The following is a 22,548-nucleotide window of genomic DNA, read 5'->3' on the forward strand; positions in this document are numbered from 1 at the left end:
AATGACAGTTAACTGAAGAAAAATGTTCCAATCAGGAATCCCATTTACTTTCATTTCTACAAGGGCTGCGCCTTCAATGCAAACCTTTCAGTTCTCAACCCTTCTCTACAACATGCACGTACCTGTGCATGGGCATACACTGCATGCACGCACGCACGCACACACGGTACGCCTGCCTGCCCATCGGGGAAGCATCGCTCTTGATGCAAATAATGAACTTGTATCTGTCACCTCTGAGGAGAATTCCAGGAGCGATTCTGGGAAAGAATATTTTCTATTTATGCATTTGCTAGGTTTCGATTACAGTGGCCAATGCTTCTGTTTTTGTGACAAAAAGATTCATCTGCTGAGTAAAAACAATAAAATAGAATTGCTAGCAAGGGGAATGGGCAACATTTTGGCCCCCTCCGCAATCAAAATTGAACCTTTCCCCATCACAAATGTTTTCCTAATTCAACCTTTCTCATAAGCCGGATTGTATTGTGCAGGATAGCATCCAGTATTCCAGCAACCTGAAAGCCAAAAGATCAATTTTTCATGTGTATTCAACCGTAGAAAACCCAAGAAATCATCTAGAGAGATCTAGTGCGAACCGTAAAAACGCCTCCAATGATAGCACAAACATTTGTAATGAAGTGTGAGAAGGACTTTGGAACTTCAGTTACCAAGACCTGAAATTCAAAATAAAAAATAAGCGCACAGGTTTTGAATTTGGTAAATGGGAATGCAAGCGTCAGATACCAACCTGCATAGGAGAGGGCTCAAAATGGAATTTGGCAACAGGAATATGCAAACTGTGCACCAAACTACTGTGGGCCGTATACTCGTACTCCTCTAGCAATTTAAATTCCTGAGAAGATTTTCTTGATACTATCTCAGTCTTTACTATTTGAAGGTAATGCTCAATCTGCAAATCCAAACAGAGGGTACATTTAGATCTCCCTGCCCAGCCTTTATTCCATAATAGGTGTGCTACATTTAGATCACTCCCGTTCGTTGCTATCTGACAGGCGATCATCATCGGAAATATCAACCAGTGTAAACATATGGTAAATATTCACTTCCTGTCCAATCCCTCCTAAAATAATCTATAGCTTGGAGTTCATGCTGCTAACGCTAAACAATGTATTGACTTCTGATATCTGATGAAGCATCAAAATGTATAAAGGTAGCTGATCAACAAGAAAAATTTAAGTACTTAGAAATGGTTGGGAGACTTACAGTAACATTTGCAGTAACATCGGCATGATTAGTTATGTATGATCGACCTGTTAACCGATCATGGCTTCCACCAAGATATGGTGTTAGCCTCTTCAGTTCAGACACCATCCTTGGGGAGAGCTTCTTACCAAATGAAAATTGCGAAATGACATGCGACACGTTTATTTGGGATGGATCAAAGGAGTGTGCTCCTGAGTGAGCTGAGATGACAAGGTTGCCCGGAACCTGCATAATCAGATGGTAGAAAAAAATTATACACTACATCAAAACCAACAAGTAAATCCATGGTCTATCAACTTCATTGCTGACATGTTCAGGCCAACACCAAATGCACTAAATCTGTAATGAAACAGATGGTGATACCAAGATAAACATAAACCAACAAACTTCAGCAAAGTACTTTGAGCTGGATTTAGTCATCTCATTTCATCGCTTGGTCATTCATCCAGGTCCTATTTTGGTATTTGTCCTCTTCCAATATCCAGTGACCATAATCCAATTCCCTCTTCGGACAGGATCTGTTCGAGGGCATTTTACTCTAGGTTTGGAAATGCTAAAAGAATTGACAAATCATTTGGGCTACAGAGAACATTTATTAGTGCTTGGAAAGCATTGAAGACCAAAATCAAGATTTCCGTTACATGGAAAGGAGACACTGGTTTGGAACAAGAGGATAGCAAAACATGATGGGACAGGACGTCAAAAATTTGGGAAGATGTATATAATACAAGTGCCAGCTTATAATATGGTGAGGAGCTGACAAGAAGGAAGAAGCACATTTGCTAGAAAACAAATGCTACCAATTATGTCAATATAATGCAGCAAATATCATGAAGAGACAGATGGCTAACATCATTCTAGCTTTTTATCTCATTAAATAAAACACATAACTTCCTTGACTTGAATGAAATCTGGAGTTGTGTCGTATAAGTGAACATTAGTTTCCTTATCATTCAATGAGCATCTTGTATTTCATAGAAATTTGGGGTAGTCATCATTTTGCTCTATCCACCAGACCTAACGCCCTTCTTCCCTGTTGTGGCATCTTTAATTCTAATAACACAATAAACAGAGACTGTTTATATTAGGTACTCCACCAATCTCATTCTTTATGCATTTAACATAATCCGATATCCTGCATTCCTGCTCTTGTTCTCCCTAATTTTGTTGGTGTGTTTATATCTTTCATGTTCTCTTTAAGCTTGAGATGGCAAAAAAAAATAATAATATAATGCACCAGCTTAAGTACACCTAAGTCAAATGTACTTGGAAGAAAATAATTAATTTAACCAGGAAGAATTTCTATAATTGCCAAATCATCACACCTAGTCTTCCAGATAACAAATTAATTGTTATTCTTATCATTCCGAGAACAATTTTATTACAAAAATCAACAGTTGCATGACACCTGATGTCAATACATGACATTTTTGCACAGCACCTGTGCTGAGTTGCTGTTAATTTCAACAAAGAAAACAACATCCTACCTAGATGAGAAAAGGTTTGATGGTTCTAGTCATATTTATTATAAACAACTAAGTTAAGAAGTATCACATTACGTCATTTACAGGTCACTCTGGCACACATTATATAATTATCATTTCTGAAATTATTTCCTGAACAGCCCATGGAACAAACTTAAAATGGCAAATGAATTTAGTGCAGAAACTTATTTTACCTTTTTGACACGCACAAAACCTTCTATTCTACATCCACTAGTCAATGGTGCAGGCCGTTTTGCTGTATCAGTGGTTTGATTGGATTTATCCTCCAATGCCAGTTTATGGGACTCTCTTGGAACAGGTGCAACCAGAGATTCCATTGCCTAAAGTTGAGAACTCCAAACAAGCAGTTAAACAAGTATCAGGACTAGCCAATAAAGTGAAAATGTATATACCTAACTGTGATGATAGACTTGTACACTGTAAAACATTGATATGCAATAACAGTAATGATGGATTACTGCACATCTAATTTAAATTCAAAAAATAAGCATACCGCAACTAAACTTTCCGTGTCTCGTTCTCCATAATAAGATTCATGGTCATGGTGTCCATGATTTTCCCTGTGGTAGATGGTACAGTAATGACAATTATTGAACTAAACAGCAACTAAGATATAACCAAGTGACTCTCAATATTATAAAAGTCTATTTTTGATAGCCCAGGAAACTGGAGAACAGCAGAAATTAATAGAAAGCATTGACAAAAGCTAATTCAGCCTTGTAAAAATGCAGTGCTTGAAATTTTATAAACATGAATGACAAAGATTTAGAAATAACTGAGGCAATTTTAAGCATATCAAAACTACTAAAGATAAAAACGAGTTTGCAGGCATTTTTACTTGCAAGCTCACAGGACAAGTTGTGCATAATGTTATGTGCTTACTCATTGCTTACTTGTTTCTCCCTCCATAAATGTATAACAGGATTTTTTTAATAATTATGCTGCACTAAATGAAGGCTTAAATAGAAGAGTACTAGCACAATTGCTTCTAAAACCATAGATCTGGAAGCAGAGGTGAGGATGTTTAAGAAAGAAAAATATCATAGGCCAAAATTCCTCCATCTAAGGGATTAAAGTAGATGGTTGTTCTAAAGAAGGGTATTTGGACATGCTTAACACTGATAATTCAATGCATGAAGAAAACTAAATAATCTTCTCTTCCTGATACTTCTTTCATTGAACCCTTATTTTTTGGGAGAACTATGATGTGACTACTAACCAAACAGCAATAGGTTGGCATCTTCATTCTTTCTGAAGTCTGAACTTAAGGTAACATTAAAAGTTATCCAAAGAGTACTTCTTACATTAAACCATTATTTATTTTTGGGAGAACTATGATGTGAATAATAACAAAACAGTAATAGGATATATTGGCATCTTCATTGTTTCCGAAGTCTGACTTATAATAGGTGACATTAAAGAGTTACAGAAGTGTTACTTGGAGAGCATGATGAGACTCACATACATAATGAACTGCAATTCCTATTTAAAGGAGAATGCACGAGTAAAAAACATGTTATTAGATTAATAATCATCAAAAGAAATGGCCAGTTTTGCTTAATGTCCTGCTTACTTAATATCACTCCCTCTGCGGAAAATGCGAATAGATGGGTAGCCCTGGACATGATGCCTGCACAGATTTCAAATGGCCAAATAATGCTCAATCTTCAACAAGCAAAATTACACAAACACAAAATTTATAAAGCAACTTTGAAAGAAACTGCAATAATAACTTGCCATTGCATGATCATGTTAAATGCTTGTGTACTTGCAACTACACGACTTTATTCATACAAGATATAGAACAACTTCATTAATTAAAAAAATTCTCTTAATTCAGGAGATCAAATCAGTAATTCCAGAGTTCCATCTACAATGGGATGAAAGTAGAAGATTTTTTAAAGAATCCTTTTCCGTAATTCTTATGATACTATTTCACAGTTTCTTTTTGAACTATTGTCCTCTCTTGCTATTTGTGTTATTTCTTTTATTCTCTGCTCTTCTCCTCTTCTGTCTTCTAAAAATTTTCCTTTCCTCTTCCTCTGAATGTTCTAATTCACTTTTTTAAGGAAAAGAGCAGGGTAGTTAAACAACAATGAATAGATTAAATTTGTATTGAATATTTGCATTGGTATTGAATCGGATCTCAATAACTTCTTCAAAATGGGGTGGGCTTTCTTGTTTGCATGTCCGTGTGTGGGTGGGTGCATACGAGAAACAGATCTCTATATGGAGATGGGTACATAAAAGAAACAGACCTCTATATGAAGATTTGATTAAGAGAAGATGTTTCTAGACAATCACACTATGCAACATGAAGGACAATAAAATCAGATTATTCAAAATTGGTATGTCTCCCTTTTTTTAAAATTTTGTCCTGAATGTTTCAGCTTTTGTTCGAACAGCCTGATAATTGTTACTTCAATGTATGGTTAAACTTGTAAGCATATTTTTCTTAAGCACACTTTATGATGGTTGTCAGTCTTTTATTGGCATAAAGTGCTATGTTTCCTATCCAAACATCGAAAAAAAGTGTCACTAGATCCAAGGGTTGGCCCAATTGTATGTCATACAATGGATACCCCCTTCACGAGGATAGCAGCATGGGTCTATATCCTGTATCGGTCCTTGTCCATGACAATCAGCTTGTGTTAGCCTATACTTGTTCATATCACCTTGATGCACAAGTCAGCATGGCATGGTACCCCATTGGACAAACATTGATAAAATTTATGCATCCACTAAATACAATGGAAATCAAACATAAAACATTTCTAAAAATTATTAACTATGAAACAGTAAAAATGGGGAAACAAACTGTAAGTTCATACAAAAACATGAGTTCCTTGTCATGGTTAAGAATTTTGCCAGCCAATCATGCTAGTTTGTGGATTATATTGCATTCATTAGCAGTAGCATGTTTACATTGTATTTATCAGCAATAACGTGCGCATAATGGGAGAGCAAAAATATGTTGTTCTCAAAAATGTATGCTTCCTATTAGAAAAGCTATAAGGATTGGTCTAATTACCTAAATGCCAAGGAATAGCTTTCCTAGCATTCTTATGGTGTACCTCTTGCTATGTCGCATATAATTCTTGCTGGTGCACATGAAGTATCAGTATGGTATCATCATGCTATAATATGGAAATTGTAGACTGCCAATCCCTTATTAGCATGAGTATGGTATGTGATACTCTAACCTCTGTCAAGTGTTTAAACAACATATCAGCTCTATATCCAGGTGGAAAGGAGTTTCTAAGCCTTTTAGTACATGAAAAAAAAAAGCCTTGTTCCATGAGGTAAATGCAAGCAATGGAATATAAGGCCTGCAGAAATTCTTTTCATGCAGGATCCCTTAAGGCATCCCACAGAACATACGTTTCATCACTTCAAAAATATAGGAGAGGCATGACAGTATACCAGCAGATAAGCACAGTCACCAATGATGGTAAATCAACCATCTATGTGAACATAAGCTCTGCCAAACACCTTAGCTAGATGCAAACTTAAATCGTCAGCAACTCAAAAGCCTAGAGATCTCAAGAAAAATATTCTAAATAGGCTAGTTTATCAAAAGTAGAAGTGAAATGGATTTGACATAGCAAGGGCTTCAAATCAAAGATTGATCACCTTTCACTAGCTGCATTGCCGTGTGATTCTTTCGGATCTTTCCTTGGTCATATCCTAGACTGAATGCGACATCCAGCTGTACAACATTTATTCTCTCTAGATTTACAAGCCTCTCTTTGCTGTGGTATGAGGCCAGTAAGTAGCCTCAACAATATTGTACCTTTTCACCAGTAATCTCCAATTTATGCACATTGTAAGAGCAACAAAATCATTTTGTTTGTATTAACCACAGTGATATGGGGAAGAAGACCTCTAGTTAGGCATTAAGCATATCTGGTTTCTTGAGCAGGGTTAATGTTTCCAACAAAGCAAACCTGTTAAAAGGAGTCCTGCTCATATGCCATTTAATTACCTTCTGTTCTCAGCTTTGCTAAATCTGAATTCCCTTACATTTTTCGCTATTAAAAGTGTGCTGACAACTTTTTAGGTAACTCAAGAACATGGAGAGAAAGTAAATGAGCATCATGAGTGGATATAGTCACCTGCCGCCATGACTTTGAAGCAGCTCGATGATTGTTTTTTGGCAGAGCAAGAAATGAGGTACCGCATGCAGGCAGCATGCCAGCCTTGCAGTCGCACCAGATATACCATACTATGTGCTATTATGCCAGTGCTCATGCAAAAGCACCGCATCATGCCAAGCACAGGCATGAAGCTGCTTTTGTCCCAGTGCCGCATGCCTGAAAAGCATTGGCAATCTAGCATTGCATGTATTATCCCACACCAACCATGCTGACCAGCACTTCAATCTACAGGTCAGAATTGCATATTAAATCCTTATTTTAGGTGATTTCATTCCTCCTAATTTTATCTCCTACAATTCTAATCTCTCTCCTGCAAAGCATTTTCATTACATGGTGATCGCTAATGAGTGGCATGCCATTCGCAGTGTAAAATTTGTCAAGTTTTCAGCACTTAATGCTCCACACTGCTTGCGACATCAATTTTCAGACTAGAAACATAACATTAGCTTTAATTTTCCTGCATCTTGCATGAAGAGTTCCATTATTCCATATTCAAATCCAGATTAAATAACAAGCTATTTGTGCAGAAGGGGAATGCTCTATATCTACTGAAATAGGCAGTTATCATTCAGACATGATCATATCCACAAGATGAGAGTTCAGGAACAATCTGGCAGAGGGAAAAAGATCTATAGAGAAATTGCTAAGAATACGGAAAGAAGTTCAATAACTAAAAATTAGGGAAAGAATTACCGCAAGTAAAGAATATAAGATTGTTTGACAAGGTCTCAAATACTGTCGCAACGGTACCACCAGTACCACGCTATTTTGACGGAACAGCAGCATAGGTACCACCCTCAAGATGCCAAAATCAGTTGGAACAGTACATTCCGAAAGTACCAGTCTGTACTGGCCAATACAGATGGTACTGTACCAACCATACCAGTCAATACTGGTTGCTTTTCGATTCTCTATATCTTGGTATGCACCAACCATACTTATACCATACTGTACCAATGGAAAACCACTACAGGGGTCGGTAATAGAGTTTAAACCCATGATTCTTGAAATATTTATATATTGATTCATTTGAAGGCAAGCCAATAGAGCTTGAGTCCAATAACTAGCGCACCTCCCAGCACATAAATAAGGAGAAGTTTCAAGTTCAAACTTGAAAGGTAGTATACCAATTTATTTCTCAAAAAAAGAGAGAAAACATGAAAAAACAAGTGAGAAAGAAGCAAGAATAATAAGCAACAGCCCGGGGGAATACAATAATAATGCCAGAATAACATTTTTATATTTGTAATGCATGAACTGTTTCTGAAATTAGTCATCAAAAATTCACAAATGAAACATGAAATTCATCACTAATTGATGATTCTAGATCATGAATAACAGAATAAGAATTTTAAAGAACCATTCAAACAAGAAATAACATCATGAATAATCCCAAATTTTTCCAATGTTTTAACAATATGGGTGAAGTGGAAAACATAAGGACTGTGCAAGCAGAGTTTCCAATGTAAGAATGAATGTGTAACAATTAAACGTACTCATCTCACATTATGGGCATTAAATGTCAATAAGCACCTGTCTTGTCAGCTGGAGACTGATGACATTCAGTCAAGGACAAGGATATGCATCTAATATCACATTCCAACATGTGACACATCCTCCAAAATATACGACAGGATACAGTAAAAACTATCCAATGCAGCACATCGAGACCCTACCATACGATATGGAAAGACTGAGTAAAATGCTTTAAATTTAAATTATATATATGGAGGCAATAATGGTTTGTTGAAATATGTTTGACTTCTCAAATGCATGGACCTCATAAGAAGAGACATCTAAAGGGCGCACACACGGAGCCTTAACATCTGTATCCAGACATTAAGGTGTGTGACACATTCACATCAAGCAAGTTGAAGTTTCTAGGACAATTTCTTGACCTTTATCCAAACATATGCACCCTTACAATTTAGAGCGGGATTGTCATACTCCTCGATCACATCTTTCAATGTATCCCAAGTTGTGATTGCACTCTTCTTTAGGAATCCAAAGGTCCATCACTATCTTATTTATAACTTTTACATTATGAAACAAAACAAAAAATTTTGATGCATTGCAACATGCTGGTACAAGGATTATGTCCGTTACAAGCAGCAGGGTCATCTAGACTTGATTTCAGACAAGAATACCCAGTGTAATTTGTCTAGCTAATCCAAACACAATGAAAACCTTAAGATTATCTCCAACTAAAATCTCTCCTAGGCGAAGAATCATATTTTGATCTTCATTATCAATTTAACAAAGGTTAAACATCAAGCAGGCTTCAAGTTTCGAGTTTAATTTCACTGCTCCTGTTAATTATGATAAGTACAATACAGCATTCCAGGTTGTCTTATTGCGGATCCATCGGTTTCATATTTAAACAAAAAAAATGTAATGCTGATAAGCTTTATGGATGCATGACTAGGTATATCCGTTGCAGGTAACAGCAGAAATAGCTCCTCCCAATCAGTATGAGTTTCTAGGCACTCAAAGCCCATGGCATACTTAAAAAAGTATAACACCCTAAGCTACAGATGTAAAATATAACCTACAGACCTACTTATGCAAGGTAAATGGTAAAGAAGCTGCTGATCTCTCAATTTCTAATAAGAGAAATAATATAAGATATACCTAAGGAATGGAGGATAAAGAACTGTATGCCAATGTAAACTGATATAAGAAAGAACTACAACATGCCAACTTTGCATTCGATGCACATGGATCTAGCATCACAATGAATAAATACTGATATGGAAAATACCTCCTGCACAGTCCACCTTCTTCAGTACAATCAACCTTTCCCAAGAGAATTCGCCCATCCATTTCAAGATCATATCTGGAGATAAATAAAAACAGAAGCTAAAGACAACTTTCTTCCCCAAGAACAGGTAAAGAATATTCAATTTAAACAAGTGGGGAACAGAAGAGGAGATTGCAGAATACCTTTCTCTCATTGTTTTAGCAGTCCTCTCCCATGATGGTTTCTAGAGCAAATTGTCAAATTTTAAAAACACAAAATTGAAAGTGAATACAACTCAAAATATTTATTCACAATGATGTTTTTCTTTGATAACTATCTTGCAGTAAATGTTGGTACTTCTGAGATTGTATAACGTAAGTATGAGCAATTAATCAGGAGTCTACTATTATAAGTGATTAACATATGAGCAACAATATAGGAACTCGTCAAGGACATTAACTCCTATTTACTTATCCTATCGGAAATAGAATGAACAAGCTGCATAGAAACCCACGCATAGGAAAAGATAAGAGAAACAACTTCAAAAATGCAAATTAGCGCCAGCTTCTGGCTTTTTATGGGGGATGAATAACTACCATAATTTCATTAACCACTATTGGAGGGCTTTAACTCAACTGGATGGTGCTTGTTCCCTGAATGTACCCAAGAGGATGGAAGAAGTTCGTGAAGAAAGTGCATCCCAACTTGTAAATATATATTTGCTTCTGACTTTGTAGAAGTAAAATCTTCCCATCTCCACACAGGATAGTGATACAGATGGAAGTGTTCCATGCTTATAATACAAATATTGAGCCAGAATCTTCTACCTATAGTGCGACACCAGCTTCAAAAACTCTTTGCAATCATGAACATGTACCCCTTTCAAGGTTGTTACTCCCCCCCCCCCCCCCCCCCCCCTCTCTTCCTCTTTGAGAGCTTGTTCCTGGCTCCATCTCCCCTTCCCAATTCAGGTAACTAAGCAGTAGAGAGATGAGGTAAACAGCCGGCCTTGTCTCATAGCACAACACCTAATTTTTGTACCATATGTAGGCCATAAAGTGCTACTAAACAATTGCAGGCAGCATTGTTAGGAACCAAATGAAATGATAAGCGCAGGCATCTTTTCAAGCAATTGCATGGACAGCCTAGCTATGGGATCAAAACAGATACTTTATTTTGAAGAGATGTTTCGTGTTCTATTTCTTTATATGAGTTGCAAATCTGGCAAGTTACAAGAATTTTGAAGCTGATACCAGAACCAAGCGACCTATACAGATCATCGAGTTGCTAGTGTTACCATTGTAGCCTGATGAAGGAAGAGATCAGAAAAAATGGCTCATACATGACATTCAGAAGATGCTAGTGTCTATATATCTGCCTCACTACTAATTTATGATAAATAGCAGGATTTCACTACTGACAATAGGTAAGTAGCAAGCATGCCTTTCTCAATGTTAAAACACGTAACAACCCAAGACCTCACATAAAAAGGCTAGTTGAAAGATACTATTTGGGTTCCTTGGTCCTGTATAAGTATCCAAGATCTATCTAGTGTATAATCGATATGGAACTAAACGCACGCCCACACGGATCCTCACATACGCCCGCATTTAAGCTCTAGCATCCTCACCATGCTAAGGGTCCAAATCCATTCATATGCATAATCACCACATCCAATCACAAACAAATGGATCTGTGCTGCAATATTCCTTTAGTCCACATAGGCTATGGACCGGATCTGCTTTGATACCACTTGTGACACCACAAGAACTCACTCAAAAAGGCTAGTTAGAAGGTGTTATTTGGGTTTTGTTGTCTTGTATAAGTATCCAAAATCTACCCAATGTATAGCTAATGTGGAACTAAACACATGCCCGCATGGGTCCTAACAAAACAATTTAATTTGCATTTGTTATCTACTTTTTAGTTTGAAACAAAGTAAAGAACTCATGATTCATACATAGATAGTCAAGTTGTAAGTATTATAAAAAATTTTGGCGGTTTATGAACTATATGATCAAGGATTGGAGAGGTTAATTTGACTGCTCAGTAAGGTCAAGATAAAGATAGTTTATTTGTGACAAAACTATCATGCACATGGGTCACCCCATGGGCCACATTTTACCATGTTGAAGTTGGGTCATCAGGCCAGTCCAAATGAAAATTTGGGATATCCTTGGACCAGACTTAGATGTTTAAATAACTAGCCCAATATCTTCCAACTAGTAGATCATAAAGTGATTCAAAAAACACTAAAATGTTATTCGACCAAGATATATCAAACTATGCATTATATTAACTTAAGGAAAATGATGAGTTTTTGCAATTTTTTTTGAAGATCAAGGAATAAACCACATAAAAACTGCACAGGGACTCACTTATTCATACATATGAATCTCCTCAAAAACTTGCTCTCACCATCATTCATGATCTCACAAAGTTGGCCAAATCAATTGTTAGTAACAATTAAACCCCGTAAAAGACAGCATGGTCAGCTTGCCATTATGGATATAATACCAACGTTCGAGTCAGCTGAATCAGAAGTGAACAGGGTTTTAACAGACATGCTTGAGAATTCCAAATATTTATGGTCCAGGCTTGGTCACATCTACCATCTTGCACGCTACTTGGGTAGTAACTATTGGGATGGTCCTAGATAAGCTCTGGTCCAGCTTAAATCCAAAGCATTGTCAGGCCACTGAAGAATTTGTTCCTTGTTAAAAATGAAGCTACCATCACAATGCTGTCATTTACATTCCCCATGATAGTGTAGCATAAAGGTATATCCTGACATTTAAACCTAACATATGTACTGCAACACTAAAAATGCAAAAATTACCAGGCGATTGCTCCAATAACACCAAGGTGCATAAAAATTGACAACCAAAACGGGATACCTGTAAAAGAGATGCTTAAAGTCAGCTATAAGGAGATCACTCATGAAATACAGTAATCAATTGTAAAATGGCTATGCTCCTGTGATGCTTACTAGATGAAATGTTGTACTGCACAAATATTTTTCATATTGTAGGCTCAATAAAGTATCAAAATAGAACATAGAGAAAAACAATTTAGATGGTGCGCTAATGCAGTTTACAAATTCAGTATATCGCTCAAAAAGCAGAAGTTTCAAGATTTATGAAATGCATTAACCTAATAGCAAAGACAGAATTCTTTATATAAGGTACGCCGTACCGGCCCAAACCGGATGGTATGAAGCATACTATATTGTACCGGTTCAGTACCGGTACCCGATACAGGTAGCGTACCGATACTCCGTACGCCAAAAAAACTCTGTACCAATATTGCGCTGGTGTGGCACCGGTATAGAGTCCGATATTGAGACAACGAACCTTGTCTTTATATAATATATATATATATATATATATATATATATATATATATATATATATATAAGAGTACATGTATTATCTATTCATGTACTTATATATTCATATACGAATGTAAGAGAGGAAAATAGTTAAACTAGAACCATGCTACTGCAATTAGAGCTTGAATACTCATAATGCAAAGCAACATTTTTCTAATTAATTGAACATCTTACACTATTAATAATAATTGGCAACATCCAGAATGCCACAAAGCAAAAGGGCAATAAAGTTTAAGGTTTCTTACCTATGAAATTAGTGGGCACGAAATGGACAGTTCGCCATACAAATTAACAATCCATATCATGGATCTTGACATAGGCATCTCAGAAGAAAAGCCATAAAAACTAAAACAAAGTAGGCTTGGATGTTTTTTAGCCATAAATCAAATCAAATTAGTGTATCTCATCTCCAAATGACAACCTGATGCATTAGTTAGAATTCTCCAAAATATTTGGCTTTTATAGTTAAGCACAAGAACTTTGTGATTATCTTTTGATATGGATTTTCAAATTGAATGGATCGTCAATGATTTAATCAAATTTTATCAATCTCTCCGCACATATAGATATAAATAGAATGTGTTGGCATACGCTCATGCATGTTTTTTGAGTGTATGTTTATTCTGAGGTGAAGTTTCAAACATCAAAATATAGAGGCATATTGTCAAGATGTCAGCATGGTAAGTGTCATACTGCATATCATATCAGCACATTGTACCAGCCGACGCAGCTTGAATCGGCCCACCAACTGCTGGTATGGCCCAGGTTATGCACAAATATGGTAAATGTATTAATTTAAATGCACTAATGATCCTCTTCAGTGTGTGTTGAAGCTTTTCTATCGCTATTCTTTTCTCTTTTTTTGTTAGGTGACCTCACATGACTCATTACAAAGAATACGTTGAACAACTATATTTGTGCATTCACAATTTAAGTATACGAAGTTCACATCGAATCAGTGAACTAATTTATAATACTGAAGATTGTGAAGACGGAATTATACTACTAGCACTGCTTTGACAAACGAACAAAGAATACATGGAACATATTATTGAACAAGGACCATGTTTTTGACCATCTTCTAGCCTCTGACAATTTTCAAGCAATCCCAGCTCCAAAGGCACAAATCATCATTGCAAGGATCTCTCCACTGCCTCCCTGCAATTCCCACCTTTAAGTCATGGAAAAAGTTTTAAAAAAAAAAAAAAAGCTTTAGAGGGAATCTTGTTCGATATTAAACAAGACTGAGCAGTCCGGGCTTGATATGGCACAAACCAGGCTGTTTGGGCTTCTTTCGCCAAAATAGAGGCATGCACAGCCCCTGTGTATCAGCACCCAGCCAGCAAGGAGCTGGTATTGCCAGTATTCTAAACCATGATTTGAAGGTAAAATATCATATGACTTTTTAACCAAGATTTGAATCAATAAGGCTTAGTTGTGGTTGCATGCTGATTTAATGCATCACATAATCATTAGTCTAGGAACATTTAAAATATGGATAACAAGAACTCATGACTAGAAAGATTTGGTAATCAACTCGTAAGGTGAAAGGGCATGCTATTCTTTATTAAGCCAACATCATGATTTTGAGACAAATTCACCCAACCTTCTCGTGCACTACTTGTCAACATGTCAATGTTTAAGGCTTCTTGAAAAGTTTATTCTAGAAAGAATAATGAGGGACTCTATATGTCCTACTAAGGTTTTCTATAGCAACCTGTACTGCTCAATATCAGGTGCACCATGCTGACTTTTTTTCACCAGTATGGAATGAGGTCTTGAGACGATACTCCATTCACACATGATAAAACTGCAGTCTTGCCTCCAGCATGGGCCAACGTAGAAGTGTACCTTACCAACCCACTTACCAGACAAGGTCCATTACCGAGACTGAATACCTGTATAACTGAGCTCAAACCTTACCTTTAACTACCACAAATAGAACATCTCCACAAACACTTTCACAAAAGAATAACTAGCTTTTTCAGTCAGCAATTCAGACATTCATATGGAAATTAAATTTATGCAATTCTGACTAAATGCATAAAGAGAGATATTTTCTAGTCTAACCACAATTGGTTGACAACATGGATTCAAAAACTGCTAGAACGGAAAGGTACAACCAGTACTGTTCCATTCTGGTGTGAAACTGGCATCGGTACGAGTGCTGGGACGCTGAAACCCTGTTTTCCAGGGCGTGCAGATGGTACCATATCGGTATGTACCAGCAGTTTTTTATTTTTTTGACATTGTCAGTTTTGGTACATACCATTGATGCTGGTATACCGAAACTGTTCTGTTCTGATGGAAAAACAATATTGTGCTGGTATTTAAAACCTTGGTTGACAATATTATTGCATAGACACCAGCTTGCATTGTGTAGATGACCTACTAATAACACCACAGCATTAACTGCATTCGTGACAGATTCAGATGCTAACTAGCAAATGCAAAATCCTACTGATGGATTTGGCATTCAAAAGCAAGGATTATAAGAATGTCACTAAGACACAATAAAGAACTACAAACTACAATGCTCCAAATAAACTATGATACCACAGGAACCATAGAAGAGAAAAAACTGCCTACTTACTGATGTGCAAGTTTCTCAAAATTGTCGGCAGTTAAAGAAATTGAACCGTCACCATATTCTTCTTCAGTATCATCTCCATGTCTATTTACTTTCGGGATAGGTCCCGGGTGGAATTCGGATCCTGTTGGTATTAAATTGGGATCTATTGAAAATTTGCGAACAGTTTTTGTAATATTCAACCTGTTCTGCAAATTATTGAATGTGTAACTCAAGTTAATATTTAAACTTATAAGAAAGGATAGCCTATATAGAAGTTATCAGCATTCAATTTTGGTAACAAAAATAAATAACTGTCCAGACAAAACCATTTTACACTTGAAACTCTTGAAAGAACAAAGTGCAGATATTTACTTTAAAAGATAAAAAGCATACAATCTAGAAGCAGGATTAATGAATGTCGAAGGTAGATCTTGAGACATCAGGACTGTTTCATGCTCGTTTTGCACTAGTTCCAATGTCATCACAATAATTAGATTTTTCATGGTCTCAAACACTCTCAGCTAATTGCAATAATAATGTCTTACCTTTCAAGAAATCTTTCCTTCTAACAAAATGCAATTTTAGTAAAGCAGCATATAAAATCAAGCCAAGAATATATTAGATCATGATAGATCATTTATATGTCAGCACCATTGTACACTTATTATATCAAAACACAGCAATGAAAAAATTGCAAGAGACAGACATGCAAGCACCTCACATGCGTAATTGATCAAATCTAATACTATTGTTATATTTTCATAGTCATCATCCAATATATGCTGGCAATAGCAAGCTCATTACCTTACCTTGATAGATTTTCTATAGTAAATAATACAGGCAGGCACCCACACACAGGCATGCGACAATGCACTCCGAATGGATGAAAGACTCAGTAAATTTATTCACAACTACTATGTTAATTTGGTTGTATTCAGTTCCCGGTGACATAATAGAAGGTGCCTATTAAGTGCTGATGTTTCATATATTAATAGCCATCGGCAATTCAGCATTATGAAGTTAGGTGCAAGAAAATTCCAGATTATTTGCTTAAAATGAGTTTGAGTGCACATTAAATGACTGCTGCAACCAACAGCATTGGTTTTTGACATGCTGGATCTACCAGTGCATTAGCATATAATCCGAGAATATATGATTAAAAAGCTCGGCATGGAATTTCCTACTCCAATGATAATTAGCATCTGGTGAATAGGTAGAACTTAAATGCACATTTCTGTCCAGATATATTTGAAGCTTTAAGCAGCATAATGTATGTCCAGAACTCATTGTGGAGGGGGAGGGTATTTTGGAAGGACATTTGCTGACCTTTTTGACAGTAATGAACCAACCTAAAGCCATTTTGTATAGCATCAAAAGACAATGGAAACTATTCTTCTCTGCCGACCTCTACACTGACTTTATCACACAGAATGGATGAAATGACTTTATCCCACCAAATATGTAACTGATTGTCTATTGTACCATACCTAGATACAAAATTATACATCTGATTCCTTAGTAGCAGAAATTTTCCATTTAGGGTGGTGCATTCACTTCCAAATCTCATTGGAAACTTGTTGCTATGCTTGCTTCCTAAGTGTTTTCTTACTAAATTTTTTTAAAGAAACCCACTACCGCGTACCTGTACTGAACACACTTCTGGTAACTAAGGTAGATGTATACACTTACATGCATATATTGATATACACACTAGCAAACAAATTCTTATATACATGGATTTTTATATTTATTTACATACATATAAATGTGCATGTAAATATGCATGCATGCATGCATACATAAAAAGAGCATCTTTACCAAAGCTATATGAGCTGTGTCCAAGTAAAAGGCATTCCTGCTAAGGTATATCACCATAAGCAAGAAAAATGAAAGCAGCAGTAATATATAACAAAGAATAGCCACTTACTGTTCCCAATACATCACTGACATCAACTGATGCAAATTCGCATGAGAGTGCAGGAAAACTACAAAACAGATTTTACTAAGTAAGATATCTGCACAAAATGCTGACAACTGCAAAGAACTGGATGAGTACCTTTAGACAACACAAAACAAAGATGGTTTTACCTTATATTAAAGTCAATGCGTAAGAACTCCTCATCTGTACTTTTATCAACAATTATTGATGTAGATGTGCTCACTGTAAGGTAATCATTCAGCTCCTGGAAAAGAAGAATCCGTTCAATAATTCTAGAAATTATTAACTCTGTAAGTACCATGTAAAAGTGAAATTTTCGTTCAAAAAAAATTGAACCATGTTACATGTTTTTGATGAATATTATCAGTACATTGATCATGAAGATGGTGGTCGATCCATGAGTAATTAATATGTGAAAAGTGTGATGAAAGAGAAAAGAAGGACTTTTGCATGTAACCACCTATATGACTGCAATTAAAAATCTCACTTCCTGATAGTTAACTTGACCTCAGAAAATCCAGCCATTTGCAGAACAAGCCCTGACATTTAATCATGTCAAAAACATGAAATATTTCATGGGTGTTCTTCCAGCAGTATCTCCATTTAAACTTTTAAATAATTACTGCGCCCTTCCTTTAATGTTTTTCTTCTCCAACTTCCCACCCACTCAAGCACAGAGAGCTGCTATTTAATGATGAACCAGAGGCCTCATGGGCATTTTCACCTTAACCATCCAACTAAATTAAGAAAAACTAACAATATGTTTTTCTTTTTTCAACAGATAGTCCAACCAATAAGAGGTTGTCAGAATTTAATTATCAGAAAGTACAATACTTAGTTGTAAATTGAAATTTATATGCAACAATGCTCAAAAAAGAGGAAAGGCTAAGAACTGGAAAAAGTTTCCTTAAATCAGCAAATTAATTTATTGATGAATTTCCCTGTATTCACAAATTAATACACTATATTGATCATATTATTATCTCATAAGAAAAAGTAAGAAGAGAAGAAACGAACCCACCATTCCAAATAAAAACATCATAGAAAGTGCTGCAATGATAGATAATCCAGCACCTGAAAGTGATGCCTCCGTCAAGTCTCTAGGTATTTTCCTGTGCTCAGAAAATAGGTGTTAGATACTGTACATTCAAAAGCAGCAATCGCAGTTGCTCTTTAGGGGGAGAAAATTACTTGGAAAAGAAAAAATAATCAACTTTTCTAAATTATCATATAAAACAACGAAAACACCTAAAATTTACAATAAACAAAATTCACATAATAATTTTTTAGAAACATAATCGCAGCATTAAACATCAATTATTTCTTCATATTATACTAAATTTATCCATGCACAAAACTATAAATATATACATAATGTATTCTTTCCTAAACATATATGTGAAAATTATTACAAACATCAAAGAAAAAAATCGAAGTGTTGGTCCATATTGTACCATGCTACATGATTTGTACATTAGCACACATCTTCTAGCCAAATAACACAACAATCACCCCATAACCTTGGTATTGTTGTCAAACATCACCATGAATAAATGTTTGTTCAAAGGGATTGTTTTCCTCTTTTTCCTACACAGAAGCAGCAAGTAAGGCTTAACATGCTAATTTATGAAACCGTCTTAACACACTATCAGCATAGCATGGCCCACAACTTCATGTTGCCTATACCCCTACCTGATATCCATTTCCTCACCTTGCCTATGCACCTTGCTTGGTTAGCCCTGATATCCCATAGTCCACCAACACCACCCAATTTGCCCCTACACTTACAACCCAGTTGCTAAGCTAGCTTTCCTGCCTGATCATGCCTACCTCCAGCTTCTATCTACATTCCAACCCCCAATCTCTGTCTCTCTCTCAATGTGTGTCAGTGTGCATCAGGCCTCATCCAAGATTTGCACCTGGCCCATCAACGTTTGATATCAGACTAAGCTGGCCCCGAACCTGGTATATACTATCAGGTGGGAATTTGGTTTTCCTGTTTTTATCCGATGCAAAAAATTTCGCAGCACTGCTAGCATGCTATTAAAATCTTCGAAAGGAAAGAAAAGCTAAAAACCTAAATGCACTGCCAACAATAAATTAATACAAACAATAGGCCTCATTCCATTTCTTTGGTTTCAGCTTTATGAATCCTAATTGACCGCTCCTTACTCTAAACCCTTTTTTCCACTTCCACAACCCCTAGTAAGTGGCCCTCTTGGTGCAAGGACAAACCATCTCGAGACATCAATGGAACCCACAGCATTAGCAGCATACAGCCCTCCAAATCTCGATTACATCCTTCGGCCAAATAAATCCACCCTTTTCACTCTCAGTACCATTCAAACCCACAAAAGTTTCCAATCATCAAGAAAACAAGATTCTTTTAGAACGACTAAGAAAACAGCACCGACAACAAATTTGATGAAGGAAAAACTAAAATCTTGAAAGAAATCGCAAGATCAAGAAAAGCCCGACAAGAATCGCCTACTTCTTCACCGATTCGTCGGGAATTGATGAAGACGCGGCATTTTCGACAGAGGAAGCGGGCGATTCTTGACGAGATTCGGAGAGGGATTGTAGATCTGACCTGTAGAAATCGACCGATTTGAGCTTGCTGGCGGAGAACATGGTTTCCAGCGAGAGAATTAGAGAGAAAGAGACGATCCGCGACTTCGGCCCGAGCCGACGAGGGTTTTGAATCTAACAAGTGGAATGGCGAGGTAGAAATGTTTTCGGCTGCCCGGTACGCTGGCTTAATGCTGGATTTTGTGCCCAGGAGCATGAACCGTTCCCTTGGCAGCGAGTAGACGTAAAAATCTCACGGAGTCGGTGGGACCTTTTAAGATACGCGGCCAAGTGGCGCTGTTCCATTGGCAGCACATTCGTTTCCCACCTGTGAACATAAATTAACAATTTTTTTTTTTTTTGTCAAAACGGCAAATTATATAGCTCTAAAGTGAGTACATCCTGCCAGATCACGATAAAGTAAAGAGTACAGATCTGAAGAAATATCTCCTACAGATGTCCAAAGGAACTCCCCAGAGTGTCGTACAACGAAGGAGGCGACCCAGTCTGCTGCCCTGTTCGCCTCCCGATATACGTGGGCTACCTGGAAGCCACCAAACTTCTGAGCCAGTCTCCGAATCTCTCTAATGAGGGGATGACATTCTTAGATTACTAGTTGCAAGAACGTTGAACGGTATTCAAATTCATAACGTATTTTGGGTACTAAAAAAATCCATAATCTATTTAGAAAGCGAGAAGACGCTAAAAATCGCTTCACTATAGCAAGCAGGAAGGTCAACATAAAATAGAACCAATTGCCAACTTTCCCGTAAGATAGATGTAATGGGTTAGTTACATTTGCAAAGCAATCAAGTGATGAGCCCCCAAAATTCAAACAATAGGTTACGTATTCAACTTGCATATGTTTAATTATTATATAATGGTTTTTCAACGTTTTTATTGGACACCATGTGCAAAAGCTTAATTGCATTATGTTGATTTATTCAAAATATTTTCTTTATCTATTTTTTTTTTTTTTGAAAGGATCTCTTTATCTAATTTTTATAATTGGTGCTAGATGAATATAGCCAAATGTTTTTATGTATGGTTGTTGATTAAGCTTAGTATTTTTTTTGTCCAGAAGGATCGTCGAGTTCGATGTGGACCAATTTGGTCACTACGAGTATTCAAAAGAATCACCAAATTCGATATCGAATACTTTGGCCACTACGAGTATTCAAGAAGATCATCAGACTTGATGTGGAGTACTTTGGCCACTTCGAGTATTCAAAAAGATCACTAAACTCGATGTGGATTACTTTGGCCACTGCGAGTATCCAAAGATATTACCAAACTCGATGTGAAATACTTTGGCCACTGTGGATATGTAGGAGGATCACTAGACTCGATATGAATAATTTTGGCCACTACGAACAGGGCTGGATAGAGAAATCCGCAAAATCGGAAAGCCGAGTCGCATGCCAAACTTTCGAAGGCTATAACTTGGTCATACGATGCTCGATTGGGATTTTTTTTTAATATGAATATCTTTTTGATATCTACAACTTTGGGCCAATCTTAAAGTTGAATCGGGCTGAAATTTTATCATTAGGCTCCAACGCGAATGGGTCAAACCGAAAGTTTTCTTTTTGGGTATGATTTTGACCGGGCGTAGCTATTTATCTAAGAAGAATTAAATGAAGCGATAGAAGGTAGAATTGATGTAAAAGTTGAGATCTACTTTCTCAAAAAATTCAGTTTTTTCTAAAATATTTTTAAATTTTAGGTTTTTTTAGAATATTTTTATTAATCATACGTATTTTAGGATATCTAATTCTATTCGAACTAGGAGAGGAAACCAACCCAAATTGTGAAATGAAAGACCTCACTATTATTATAAATAGGAGCTATGTTCCTCAATTTAAGAAGTGTGAAGGAACAATAAAAGAAAAGATGACTTAAAGCCCTACTTTCGAGATCAGTCATCTTTTTTTAGTTTTTTCTGAGAGATTTGAATTGAGCGGGTTAAAAAAAAAATTTCTCCTCGATCAGATCATTTATGAAGAAATAGTTTTTAAATGAAGAGCCTGACATTAATTAAGCTCATGCTCATGAGCTAATTGAATGGAATATGTACCATTGCAATTTATAGGGCTTTCAAGAGTTTGATTTGTTAGTGTTGCCGCTGAGAATTGACTGGCCTTAAGCACCGCGGCGAAAGGCATGACGATGCTAGAGAATTCGGTGGTCGATTACTCTGGTCAAAATTGAAAAGGACGAGTGGTGCTTAGTCGCTGCAGCTAAGATTCTCGTTGGATGGCAGTACTCCAACCTGAAATAGCATAGAGCAAATAAGTCCTTGCCAGAATGCATCTGGCGAGGGACCCTTTGATACATATATCAGTGTGGTAATCAGGGAATAGAAGGAGGTTGTCTTTTTATCTGTTAAAGCATTCTCCTTTCTTACCTCTTCTACCCTCTCTTTTTGTGAGTGTCCGGTGGGCAAGCCTACCTA

The 22,548-nt window shown here is 36.6% G+C and overlaps 1 protein-coding gene across 2 annotated transcripts; it reads right to left on the minus strand.

The window, feature by feature from the left end:
• Nucleotides 1–255: 255 nt before the first annotated feature.
• LOC103722447 (protein disulfide isomerase-like 5-4) lies at nt 256–20,319 on the minus strand. Of its 2 annotated transcripts, XM_008813005.3 has the most exons (15): nt 20,116–20,319; nt 18,547–18,637; nt 17,675–17,769; nt 17,514–17,571; nt 15,608–15,792; nt 12,463–12,520; nt 9,827–9,867; nt 9,645–9,719; nt 4,300–4,356; nt 3,220–3,286; nt 2,900–3,046; nt 1,222–1,446; nt 746–907; nt 594–671; nt 256–512 (listed from the first exon to the last, which is right to left on the minus strand). In XM_008813005.3, the coding sequence occupies exons 1-15, from the start codon at nt 20,154–20,156 to the stop codon at nt 435–437; spliced, it is 1,458 nt and encodes a 485-aa protein (XP_008811227.2). In that variant the 5' UTR covers nt 20,157–20,319; the 3' UTR covers nt 256–434. The 2 variants fall into 2 exon arrangements, with proteins under 2 accessions (XP_008811227.2, XP_038987827.1); XM_039131899.1 differs by lacking the exons at nt 256–512; nt 594–671; nt 746–907 and adding an exon at nt 914–1,142.
• Between the last annotated feature and the right edge of the window lie 2,229 nt (nt 20,320–22,548).

The sequence above is a fragment of the Phoenix dactylifera genome, chromosome 11, assembly GCF_009389715.1.
Source record: "Phoenix dactylifera cultivar Barhee BC4 chromosome 11, palm_55x_up_171113_PBpolish2nd_filt_p, whole genome shotgun sequence".
In the NCBI taxonomy this organism is placed as follows: Eukaryota; Viridiplantae; Streptophyta; class Magnoliopsida; order Arecales; family Arecaceae; genus Phoenix; species Phoenix dactylifera.